This window comes from Trichoderma gamsii, assembly GCF_001481775.2.
Source record: "Trichoderma gamsii strain T6085 chromosome Unknown Scaffold_38.2, whole genome shotgun sequence".
NCBI classification, from domain to species: domain Eukaryota; kingdom Fungi; phylum Ascomycota; class Sordariomycetes; order Hypocreales; family Hypocreaceae; genus Trichoderma; species Trichoderma gamsii.
The window spans coordinates 215,220-228,046 of NW_020171375.1; the positions used below are offsets into that span (position 1 = coordinate 215,220).

General features: G+C 50.3%; 4 protein-coding genes across 4 annotated transcripts; 2 read left to right on the forward strand and 2 right to left on the reverse strand.

Annotated features, from left to right (window-relative positions):
* Positions 1 to 396: 396 nt before the first annotated feature.
* Positions 397 to 1,870, reverse strand: TGAM01_v208722 (hypothetical protein; the record flags this gene model as incomplete). The annotated part of the gene is made up of 2 exons (XM_018806467.1): positions 397 to 1,578; positions 1,643 to 1,870. 2 exons carry the CDS (start codon positions 1,868 to 1,870, stop codon positions 397 to 399), a joined length of 1,410 nt encoding a protein of 469 aa, XP_018660294.1.
* Positions 1,871 to 3,325: 1,455 nt separating this feature from the next.
* On the reverse strand, positions 3,326 to 4,408 carry TGAM01_v208723 (nuclear pore protein; the record flags this gene model as incomplete). Its single annotated transcript, XM_018806466.1, has 1 exon — positions 3,326 to 4,408. The coding sequence occupies one exon, from the start codon at positions 4,406 to 4,408 to the stop codon at positions 3,326 to 3,328; it is 1,083 nt and encodes a 360-aa protein (XP_018660293.1).
* Positions 4,409 to 9,009: 4,601 nt separating this feature from the next.
* TGAM01_v208724 (hypothetical protein) lies at positions 9,010 to 9,996 on the forward strand (the record flags this gene model as incomplete). Its single annotated transcript, XM_018806465.1, has 2 exons — positions 9,010 to 9,234; positions 9,301 to 9,996. 2 exons carry the CDS (start codon positions 9,010 to 9,012, stop codon positions 9,994 to 9,996), a joined length of 921 nt encoding a protein of 306 aa, XP_018660292.1.
* A 1,995-nt stretch (positions 9,997 to 11,991) lies between these two features.
* Positions 11,992 to 12,487, forward strand: TGAM01_v208725 (hypothetical protein; the record flags this gene model as incomplete). The annotated part of the gene is made up of 2 exons (XM_018806464.2): positions 11,992 to 12,347; positions 12,409 to 12,487. 2 exons carry the CDS (start codon positions 11,992 to 11,994, stop codon positions 12,485 to 12,487), a joined length of 435 nt encoding a protein of 144 aa, XP_018660291.2.
* Between the last annotated feature and the right edge of the window lie 340 nt (positions 12,488 to 12,827).

A 12,827-nucleotide genomic window follows, 5' to 3' on the forward strand; every position in this document is an offset into this window, starting at 1 on the left:
TCAAATCATAAATATATCTATATTCTGATACAAACATCTGATTCTCTTGGCTTGTGAAGACTTGTAAAACTTGTGTAAAGAAAAAAATGTAGTAGCTGTATCTTTATTGACGTGAATCTTATGATTGACATTGGCTTAGGTATACTCAGTCGCCACAACTCTGCTCCAAGATTATGGAAAATATCCAGACACAAAACACAGCTCTCAATTCATAAGCATACTATATAACCCGAGAAAACGACAAAACCACCTGAACCCATCCTATCTCATAAAAACTCGTTAATGGTATTAAACTAAATCTATTTCTAATTCGCCAAAACTCCCCTCAACAAAGCCCATCAATAACGAAAAACACACGCCCATTAGAAAGCACATTCCACATCATCCCGCCCCCTTTCAAGGCGTCGCCATCCTCGTCTTCATCATCACCAACTCACTGCTCTTCGCCCACAGCCCATCCGGCGTCTGCCGATAACACAGCAGCCGCCCATCGTCCCCCGTGCTCCCCAGAATCTGCCCGTCGTCGTCAAACCCCACGCGCCACACCGGCGTCCGGTGACTGTCCAGCCGCGAGACTTCCTGCGCCACGTGCGGGATCTGCCCCGGCTGGCCTGTCCACAGGCGCTCGCCGACGTTGCTCGACTTGGCGAGGCTGGCGCTGAGGGTCGATGACGGCTGGTGATGGTGGTGAGGCACGTTGTTGCCGCCGCCGTTGTGATTATTATTGTTGTTGCCGTTATTGTTGTTGTTGTTGTTGTAATGATTGGTGCTAGGGTTCGAGCTGGATCCCGGCGTATGGCTCTCCTTGTCCTCCTTCGCAGAAGTCGTCGTAGTAGGCGACGCCTCCCTATGCTGCTGCGCACGCCCATCCGGCTTCAGCAGATGCGACGCCGCCCACGACCGCCCATCATTATCCGAGTACGGCGTGTCGATGCGGAAGACCCTAGCATACCCGTCCTGACACGCCGTGGCAATCATGTCGTAGCCCCTGATGTTGCCCGGCGCCCACGCCACGTCCCGCACCAGCCCCCTATGGCCCATAATCTCGACGGCCAGGTAGAATTCCTTTTGCAGCGTGTTGGCGCCAAAGCTCGCCGACGCAATCTCCCTCGTGCGATACACTTTGACCGAGTTCATGCCCGCCACCACCAGCCCCAGCGCATCCGAGGGCACGCCCGCCCTCAGCGCCGTGTAGCAGGGCTCCGGGTTCGGGTCGAAGCGCACCTTGAAGGACACCTCTTCGCCGCGGCTCGGCTTGGGACATATCGCGAACTCGTCAATGGATGTGTACTCTGCTAGATTCTCGGGCTGGTCGTTCTCGTATACCGTCAGCCGTCCGTCGGTTGCTAGGAGAGCCAGATACGTCTGCCTCGTCTCCTCGTTGTGCTTCATCGAAAAGGACCGGTATGGTGATCGCGCGGATCGGGTGTCAAAGGCTGGCCGACCATTGACCGACCGCGCAGCGCAGAAGCGGCGGCCAGGCGCAGCAGAAGGGTTCTCCGCCCAGAGGCGGAACCAGCCCTCGATACCGAGGGAAGCTATGAGGTTGGGGTATATCGTAGACGGCAGCCATTGCAGCTACAGATACAGTTAGTTCTCCGATTTTGCCTTGATAGCCAGATAGAATGTCATGCAAACAAACCTCTATCACTTCTCCTCCATGCGCGCTCCACGTATCACACAGCCTCCACGTCGCATCCTTGTGCCGGTTGAAGACGCGGATCTTGCCATCCACCGACCCCGTCGCGCACCGGTCGCCGTACGCGTTGAACGCAATCGCCTGCACCAGATCCTTGTGGCCGTGCTGCAGGTTCAGGTCAAAGGACTTGTTGTCGTCGTCGGTGGGGGACTGTGGGATGGAGGTTGTCATGTTCTTTTTGGGGAGAAAGGCCCAGTCAACAGAAGCAAAGAGGTGTCAAGTCGTTGTAGCTGCTACTTTGAAAGACTGCAGTAAGATGGTTTGCCAATGGGTAGTGCTTTATTTCTCAGATGATAGAATTGGTGGTTATAATCTGCTGAGGCAATGGCCGGGTATAGCATGTGAATCTGGATGCAATTGGAAAGTTTATCTGAGCCAGAGCTGGTCCCAATTGAAGCTCGAGGTCACTTGGCGGGGCTAAAAGGTACGTACCCCCGAGCTCCACTACGAGTCAGTCTAGCCCGCTTTGGCCACAAGGAGTTCAAAACCTTCACTTCATGCCCCGGACACTCAACAATCAGATCTCACGATGAAAATTTTCTCAAAGCTCCGCAGAAGCCTTGATATACAAGTCTAGAACACAATCCACTAATCAATTGGTTGCGTGGTCTAATGGTTATGACTGCGGATTCTGATTCCGCCAGCGAGGGTTCGATTCCCTCCGTGACCTTAAGTGTTGTTTTTTAGTTTCGACCTTTTTCTTCCCTTTTCTTTTTGAACAAGTTATCCAGCACCCCAATCCTGTTGTCTAGCACTCTATCTATAGCATGAGCTACTACTGCTACAGCTGCTACTAACTGCTACAGCTGCTACTAACTGCTACAGCTGCTACTACTGCCACTGTTGCTATTGTTGCTACTATTGAGAGTAGTTGAAATTTGGATTTTATATATAGACCGACTCTTGCTTGATATAGTGAGTGCTGTGATACAACTGGGCTGCTGGATAACAGCTAAATTGCTGGATAACTTTTCTCTGTTCTTTTTTCAAGTTGCTGCCCAGCAGAGGCAGGTAGAGTGTATGTGCTAGGTGAATATTTCTTAAAAAGTATATGATATATATAGAGCTTGCATAGCAGAGCGATTGACCCTGCTGCTGGTTACATCATGTCTCAAATATGTAGAAATATGAAGAGTAAAAGTGGCTGCACAAAGTTGTTTGCCCAACCAGGACATTGTTATCACCCATTGTGATAAATATATATCAACTAGTATCAGCTTCTCCCACGTTTTATGGATATACATGCAAAATATCGCCTCCCTTCTTCAGCATCCACAATGGCCAAATTCGAACAAAATGTTATCCTAGTCACTAGAAGAAGAAGCGAGAGGCGTGATAAGAAAATATGAAAATAGAGAGGAAACCGCTGCTCATGTCTAAGAAAACCATAGCACCAAACTCGTTTGCAGCGATAAGAGTTTTTGCTTTCAAGCCGTTTGCCAATTGCGCCGTAATGCCAATTCTCGATTTCAAGATGTCCGTTTCTGTTGTAGCCAAATTGTATGAAGGGGAGAAAAAAAAAAAGAAATCGAGAATGCCGAGAATGCCGAGGTCAGGGGAGAGAGGGAAGAAGTAAAGGGCGTGGGAGTGTGAGAAAGAAGGAAGGGTATATATGAGGTGCATCAATTAATCCTCGTCAGATGATGGCGTTGTCACTGCTACTCGGGATGGTGGCCGATGCGCTAATTTTATGAGATGAGGTGTCGTCGGAACTGGTGTTTCTGAGTCGGGCGTCGTTGCCGTTGGGACTTCGACAATCGGCTTCCTGAGGTCATATAGCTGTCGTCTCAATTCCGTACCGTCCCACAAGTCCTCTCGCCAGGGCCAGTTTATCATCATTTCAAACAGCTTTTCACTCATGGAGACGGTGTAGCAATTTGATGCCGCAATATAGAGCGTGGTAACGACCCCAAAGTCCACGTTGAACCAGGGCGAGGATCCAGGTGCTCCAGACGCCAGTGATGCTCGCAACGCCTGATTGATCGTCTCCGCGATGCTGGCAACTTCCAAAAACTTGTCCTCTTCTTCGTCGGGAGGCGTATACGCCATGCCCTGAGGCAATGGGGTAGAATCAAGGGCAATCGACGCGCCGCGGTGGCGAAGCAAACATCCCATAAACTTCAAAAAGTCGCGCGGATTCGCAGCATCCTCCATGTCCCCGTAAAGTTTGTTTGCCTTTTTAAGGAGCTCTCGGATGTGATAGCACCTCTGGTGTAGGATATCGAATTGAAACCGGGCTGCCGCATGATCCCATGAACTGTCGTCCCCGCGGTACTGTCTGCACATCCAGCCGAAAGCATTGACATCCTGGAATAAATCGTCAACATGCTCTTGTAGTTTCTCCAGCGATGTAAACTCTCTGACACCCCCTACGCTGTTTTTCCTGGTCTCGTATGCTTGGAGGGATAGTGATGGTGGTGAATTGATCCTCATAAAGGCCGCGGATCCTTCCCACCGGCGAAGTAACTTGGTCATATAGGTTGCCCTGGCGTGAGAATTATCACGATCATGGCTGAATATCTCTGGATGTCGAAAGACGTCCTGAACTGCATCAGGTAGATTTGACATCAAGCGAATGCCGTTCGCGAGATGCATCATGGCAGTTGGCCAGTTCCTTCGCAAAATCTCAATATAGAAGAATGAAACGCAGCATATCATGATGATTCCATAACGTTTCCTCATCGGTAGTCCATTCAACTCTTCGGCCATTCGGTTTAATGAGAGGTTATACTGTCTGATAATGTAGCGCTCGGTGTTGGATGGTGGGCCAAAAATGGTAATGTTGGACCCGGCAAGCCTAAAATCGTGATATGCGGAAGAGAGAGCGACGATGGCATGCCTTACTGCTTTGGATGTGAAGCAGTATTCGGGTACGACATGGCCCCAGAAGAAGGTATTGTGAATATGTGTGATTCCCACCAGATCCTCCGCTAGAGGCAAAAACTGCTGGATGTACTGGCTCTCCACCAAGTCGCCGCTGAAATTGGTCACTAGAGGCCGTAAGAGTGTTAACGATGATGACGATGAGTTGGCAGATGAGGATGCTGAAAGCTGTTGAGAAAATCCCGGTTTCCTGGTCGCTTTTGGCTTGGTGAGGGCCTTGTAGCCGTCGCAGGTTCGACCTGTTGATATGCATCGCTGGCACGCTGGTTTCTGTTCGTCGCATTTGATTCTTCTGATTCTGTGGCAGCAGTCTCGAGTCAGTAATTGCAAGGGCAAAGTAAACTCTTAGTTGATATAGTTGATAGAGGAAATGGTCTTTTTATTTCTCCTTTGGTGCTTGGTGAAAGGCGGATCGCTAGCTTACTTGCTGTTTACCTGTTGTTAGTCTAGAAAGCTCTAAGTCATCATGAAGAAAACACTCAAGGCACATGGGACGGTACATCTGAGTGAGATTAAGCGAGCCAAGGTAAGGCAACGTACCAAGTCACACAGCCCGTCCGAACCTTGGGCTTTCCGGCCCGCCTTCGTTTTTCCTTGGCAGGAGGCCCTTCGGACTCGTACGGCGGCGTTATAGGAGGGACAACGCCAGAAGGAATGGGAGAGGATTTTGGGGGCGCCATGATCGATACATTGGCTGGGAATACGCGATATGGTGCAGCTCAGATTGGAAGGTTACGTAACGGTGAAATTGAAGAAGAGTGAAAGAAAATGAAAGAAGGAGACGCCGGCATCAGCGCGAACGCTGACGCAGGGTAAAGGGGATGCGCCGGAATAAATTATCGAAAATGAGGAAGAAAAGTAGCAGTTTCCGGCGTTGCGACAGCAAGATTGACTGTGCCCTTTTTCCAAGCGGGTAAACCCTCGAGATCGAAATCCAGAGCCGTACCGTGTCTACAATTTCCCCTTTCGCATGAGCCGCCCTGCGCAGACAGCGGATATTGGTCGTCAGATCAGATTGGCGGGGGATTGCAAGAAAACTGTCCAGGACAAGCAAATATTAAATGCTGACAGCAGGTATAATTGAGGTGGGCTGTCGACGGCTTCCAAGGCTTCCTAGCCCACTCCTGCCGCCCGCTCGCCGAGTCGCTTTCGTCTCGCGTTAAAGTCCCAAGCCCAAGTTACCAAGGGAGAGAGGATGGCCCCCGGACCGGAATGCGGAGCCGCCTGGCCACACTAAAGAGCAAAAAGAAGCTGGGTGAGATGGGCCAAGAGATGAAGAGCGAGAGTCCAAGATGCTAGGTTTTCACGATTAGAAAACTTGATTCTTCCTGTCTCCAGCTGCCCAACTCCGGTTCGTTACGGAGGCAGGTTGCCACTCTAGCAGGCCCGGAACGAATAAGAGGCTTTGTGTCGTGCGATCTCTTGAGGCTTTGGCCATTCTGGATAATACGCAGTAGCGTTGCTGGGACCCGTGCTAGCAAGAACTAGGTTATCGAGCCCATGGAGAGGAGGGTGCTTGGCTTCTTGGGTTGCTAAGCCTGGGCATTAGCCTAGGCACTTGAGTTGGCTGGGTGGTGGCCCATCCCATTGGCTGTCGCTGGGCTGAGCTTTGGGTCTACTGCCTAGACATTTAGCTTGAACCCGGAGCAGCACATGGCATTGTGTACGCGTTACAGACTCTTTGGTGCAATGGGCCAGCAGATCAGCCCCCGAAGCTGTGGCACGATGCCGGCAGCTTGTCCTGCCGTGATTCCCCTGCAGCCGGTCTGATCTGACACCGTCTCGCTCTAGCACCAAGCCTTTGGCACTACTGGCGTTGGATCCATGTGATTAGCCAGCGTGATTACTACTCTGCCATTACTGCGCTATGTCTATCGGTGTTCTCGCTATTACAGCAATGCCGTTCAGGGGTCTGTAGCCAGGGATGGCTGTGCTGTGACAGTTGGATGCGATTGATGGCGTTTTGGGCGATGCAGAAGCCGGAGTGTGGGGAATGATGAAGAAACCGGCACAAGAAGCGGAAAAAGCAATTGATCGGAAAAGAAGATGGGCAGCAGCCCGAGCAGGGACTGACCTGGCACTTGTCGTAATCTCTCCGAGTGCTGATAGTTCCTGCTTTGCTGCTACAGCGCCTTGCCTCCAGCGGCTTGCAGCGGTACGGAGCATTCATTACTGGATCAGTACTCCAACTTGCCTCTACTCCCCAGCGGAGGTACTTACAAATTGCCGCGCGGTACCCTGGCACCAGGTATTGCCTGCTTACCAGCAGTACGCACGGTACCGACTAAAAAGCCGATGGATGTATCTGAGCCACAACTAGACGTATTTCTCCAAACCGAGTTCCCGGGACGCCTCAACAATCAGAAAGTGGGTTGGTTCGTGTGGCATTGGCGCGAAGATGCAAGAGGAAAAACCACGCTGATCAGCCCTGGCCTGGGATTTAAGAAGCATTATCCGGACTTTCCGCACAGGGATGATAAAGCCGAGATAAGGCAAATGAAAGAAGAAGACATCTCAACAAGAGGGACAATCTTGAAAGCCAAAGCACAAGAAGCAAGATGGTACGGGACGTATACGTGAAATCAGCTGTGTCCTCCGTACTGCGTACATGTACCCACAGGTTGGACGGATCCGTGTATCCGGATTCCCGCTGATGCGAGCCCCAGATCTGGCCCCCCAGAAGTAGCGCAGTCATGACTCGAGTCGTCCTCCTATAGAATAGTCCAATGGCAATACTATTGCTTTCACGGTGTTGCTTTGCACCATTAGTATTTCCATAGCTCCTCTGGGTGAGGATCTTCAACAAAGGGCCTTGCATCCGGCCCGAAGGATAAATATCTCGCTCTGAAGCAGCATGTCAAACCAGTGTCTAAATCCATATCAAAGGAGCTTTTCTCCTTCGTTTACCCATTGGAGTCGAATAGGCGAATACGCCTGTAGTGGGATTGCTAGTGACGCATTGGGCATTGAGTCAGCAGATATACCGTATAGAGCAGTCATCTATTCGAGGAACTATCTTTCAGTCATGGAGCATGTCGCCCCTAGTGCTACCGAATAAAGACGTACCCGGAGTAGGCAGTAGGTACGCTTCAGTAGGGATTATAGTAGCATCGGGTGGAATCCTACGCCAATAGTATGCACTTCCTTGCACATCTACACCTCGAGTCAGAAGTCTCCGCAGCTCACGACTTGGCTGAGGTATAGTAGTGATAGTAGGTCCTATTGTGCAGTGGCGGCAATGAATCATCCAGGACTCCCCTCCCACCACATCACGCATCACGATACAACGTGCAGTAAACGTACTGCTGCCACCACCACCCAGCAACTCAGCCACGCCGTCACCGCATGTTTTCTGGCCTTATAAGGCTGAAGCCGCGCCCTCCTCCCTGAAGTAAGCAGCAAGTAAAAGGCTCAGAGCAGCCACACGCCTCTAGGACGAACGTTGTCAAGCTTCGGACTAACAGCCTAGTGCTTAGGCGCCGCCAATTGTTCGGTTCTTTTGCTTTGGAGGCCAACATCCAATGAGAAATGTCTCGTGGCAGTGTGGCATTCAGCCCTCGCAGGAAACTCGGGGCTTTCTTTCATCGCATCCGGATTTTACCAAGGTCAAAGTGAAGTCGACCTGTGGCTGACTTTCGGATGGTGCAGAGCCGACGGCTGGGCCAGAGATAGTAAGAAGAGAGATAGGCGAGATGTCGCTTCTTCTCTAAGCCATCATTCAATAACACTTACCATATGGACATCCATTGCATCGCCACTGGGTAAAGGTAATATTTTGGGAATGCGATCGGTAAGACTGCTGGTGCCCGTCAGAAACCTTGCCTAGCTCAGATTACTCAACAGTTGCCGCAAGCCAGGTAGGCAAGCTGTCGTGAAATGATGAAGAGCAGCGTCTGTAGTGAATATACTCTGTACAGAATTAAAGATTATTAAACATCTTCTCCATTACAGTCTCTATTCGAGAGACCCTAGGCCTATCTCCTACCTCCAATTGGTAGAATAATTTGTGCTGGTGATGGAATTGGAACATGCTTAGGTAGACCTTGGGACCTTTGCAAGCGCAAATAAGCTCATTTACAAATTCTATGACAGCGCGGTTTATTCTTTCTAAAATCATATGACAAAGCTACAGCCTAGACGTCCTCATAATAGCACCAATGCCGACTCGTATCTCTTTCAAGTTGTCAAAGGTGAATACTGGAGACCGCAGATTTACGCGTTGCGTACCCATGTAGACGCCGGTATGATGGCACTAAATCCGGAGCAGCTCTGGTGGGTCGCCGGACTTCATCTCAAAAGTTTCGTGCCTCACCGAGCTCAATCATCTAATCTTTTCCACAGCTCGCGTCTCGTCGCGTCAGACGGTCATCCCGCCTCGGACGTACAACGGAATTAACGGCCAGAAGATCGCCACAACCTTGGCAGCAATGAGCCATTTCGCCAATCCGCTGGCGACGCCCTCACAGCTCTACCAGCGCGCATCTGCCTCATCGCTGCCGCTGGATCTCCACGAGGCCGTCTTCGTTGCGACGCAATGCCTGACCCAGGCGGCCGGCAGACTCTTGCAGCTGCCTCAGTCGGTGACGGCGCAAGCCAATGTGCTTTTGGCGCGGTACTGGGTGGTAGACTCGCCCATGGCCCATGAATTCAGCGTAGGTGACAGCTCTGATGGATGGGCGGAGGCTGAAGCCATTCTTGCTAATCGTGGTCTGCAATAGGACGTATCAGCTGCTTCGATATACCTCGTCGCAAAGCTGGGGCCAATTCCTCGTTCCCCGCGGGATGTCTCCAACGTCTACGCGTATCTGGCATCTGCCAATTCGCAACTTTTCCCTACAGACGAGCCACCAAAGAACGATCCGCGGACATACTACCAATCGGAGGCGGACTATTACGCTTTCCAGCAGCGCATGTTGAGCTTGGAAGCTCGTATACTTCGGTCACTGTCGTTTGATACTCACGTCGCTCTTCCACACCCGCTAGCCATCACCTACCTCCAGACACTGGATTTCCTATCGCAGCCACGATCCACAGTCTCTCTGCGAGTACTTCAATACCTCAACACATCTCTACTATCGCCACAGATGCTCTACGTCACCCACCAGCCGCACGCTTTGGCCACGGCGGCGATATATAATGCAGCGCGCGACGTGGGCGCCAAGATGCCGGAGCACGAGTGGTGGGAGGTATTCGACGTTGACCGCGAAGAGCTGGGATTTCTGGTGGTTGCCATGCGTAGCGTGGAGGGGTGGATGCAGAAGCTCAAGGAAGAAATCCCGAGCTTTGGAAGCAAGATGTTAAAGAGAAGCATGATTGAAGACGAATTAAAGAAGAGAGGGCTACGTGTCGACGGCGGAAATACGGCAGCCGTGGATGAGGAAGACGAAGTTATGCGAATGATGGACAGTCGCTGAAGCAGCAAGCGACCCCATCACAGAGTTTCGGGCCAATACTCACGCGAGTAAGTAAAATGGATGCTTCCGTTTACTTGGAGGTGCCACCTGACTCTCCTGATTCATCTATTCTCGACGAACCTCTGGCGAATCTAGACCAGCCAGGCTAAAGGCGAATAAGACGCAGGATGGAAGGATTCTTCAGCTGAAGAGCCTCTGGATCTCACGATTTGCTATGTTTTCGTCCGGTTATGCGAACTATTACCGCGCAGGATTCTTTTTCTGGCCCCCACGAGGCATCTGGTCATTGACTACAGGGCGGGCTTAAGTGATATCCCGAGGGGACCAGACTGGGTCTCGACCTCGAATACTTATGCTGTGCGCTGCTGGGAGAGCTGCAATCTCACTAATTGCTTGCTTACGCAAAACGGCACTGACAAGCAAACTATCGCACGAAGACTGCGCTTTCGGAGACGGCTAGTTTCTAGCTGACACAATCAGAGCGTGGCTAGATACCACTTCCTCTTGGGGCAAATAGCAGTATGCCTCGCGGATGAACCCCCATATTGCCTCAGGATTGGATAGTACTTACAGCGGTGAAGGATAAATGCATGCCAATAAAGGTTCCAGGCAAACGGCAATTTTAGGCAACACAATTGAGCACAGTTTTTCCCTCTCTGGTCAAATCCTCCTCGTCATCGCGGGGCTTCAAGTGTGGGGGCAGGAGTAAAGATGAGATGGCGGGAGTCTGATTCGGATGCTTGGTCTGCCGGCATTTTGGGGGCCAGTTGGAAAAGCAGAAAGGAAGAGGAGCGAGATTTCAATGGAACGAAATGGGCAAGCCTAGCTAATGCAGAGTATCGATGGAAGGATTTTTTTTCCATCGCAAAATGTAACCGCCAAGGCCAGCGGATTTGTGATTGCGGCGAAGGAGGCTTGGCGGCTTCTAGAAGACTTCGCTGCCGAGATGCCAAGAAAAGCGTACGTAGATGCTACTCGTTGAGAGTTACGGCCTCTTTCTTTCTTCTTATACGTAGCTTTCTACCTAACAACAAGCAGATTGAATCTCCTGAATTCATACCGGCATTAGGTAGGCCATTAACATTGCATCGATATGCTGTCTCCCACCACTTTAGATATCGATCAGTGATGATCGTCATCTGCCAATTCTCCGGTAGTAAAGGATTCCCGGGCCAACTCCACTGCCCGCTTTTGCCGACCGAAAAGTTGACCCTGCCTTTTCTAGAACTCGGTCAAGCTCTGCATACGCTCTATCATGCCTCATGCAGCGCTAGCAGATGGATGCTGTGAAACGATGATATGCATGGTCAATACAGGAAGCTCTTGATTGTTCTGATATAGTAGTCTGTGTCTATGATGCCGTGGGGGCTGCTGCTCTGCAACAAACGCAATGCCCGGAGTAGCGATACCACATGCCTTGGCTTTCATATGAATAATAATGGGATTTGTCTTTTCAGATTCTCTGCTTTGGCTTTCTTCTTCTTTTTTTGTAAAAAATTAAGAATAAGAACAAAAAGATGGAGCATGAGATAATGTGTAATTCCTATTACGGAGCCGCCCCCATTATCAGCTCGGCTCACACAGACACTTACCTGGCTCCATACACAAGCTCCAGCCATTCCCCAGTGAGGGAATCGTGAAATTAAATAGCTCAATTAGCATATGCAGAGCCCTGGGGAAGCCCCAAAATTCCTGAATCTTAGATTGCGGGCCGTCGTCTTTATTCGGAAACCAGTCTTATATGGATAATCCGTATAGTCTCCTATTCTTCCCTCTGGCTATTGTTTACTCTTTTCAATTCTTCTCTATTCAAGACAGCTTTATATTGATTGCCGTAGAAGGGTCAATTATAATTGCCGACAAATAAGCATGAACAGTTTACCCACAGTGAATTAAAATTGATAAGAATACTGCCCACTTGCTTGCTTGTGACTAGCTGAAGGATTCTGCGGTGGCGCCGTTGCAGCGGTTGATGCCTCTCGCCGGGCCGAGCTGATGATCGCTGGATCTTGGTTCCCGCATTTTCTTTTATATAAACTGGGCATCTATAAAGCTTCCCCTGTCTGCCCACGCGTGGTCTTTTGCTCTCCTTCTTTTTCCTCATCTCTTCAATATCTCGTTCGCACTGTCGCAATTTATTCCACTTCTTCCACATCAGAACAAACTAAAAACTCCTCATCACAACCATCAATTCTCACTCCTAAAATGCCTTCTGCTTCCTCTGCACCTCCTGCTGCCGCCGCAGCCTCCTCTGCAGCCCCCTCCAGCCTGGGCAACAACAAAGGCATCAAGTTCCAGATCAAGACGGGTGGTGCTCGTTGGGAATGCACTCTTCAGGATCGCTCCCAGTAGTATGTATAATTGAACTCAATGCTACTGTTTCTGGATGTGGATTGCTAACATAAGACACAGCGAGCGCATGAAGGTTCTACGCAGCGATTCTGCCGATTCAGTCGATTCTAGCAACTCTTCTACGACCGAGTCAAAGTAAGGCGACACCAAATAGAATATGCATATGCGGCGAAAATAGAAGAATTTCCCTCTTCTTTTTTTTTTTTTTTGCACCGGAGCCGCTTTTCCTTGCGTTGGAGTATGAGGCGAGAGCATCATGGCGCTTAGAAAAGACTTCTGTGCCCCTGAGTCGATCAACTGGCTCCATCTTGATATACTGAAAGGCGTCGATAACACCGTGGAGCTTTTGATTTGGTTTTGACCACCCAATTTAGGGTGGTGGGAGTTATATGAGCGTGGATGCTTTAGCGATTGGAAATAGTTTGCCTTGATACAAATTCATTCATATTAGCCCACTTGTCTTACACTATTACTTGAAC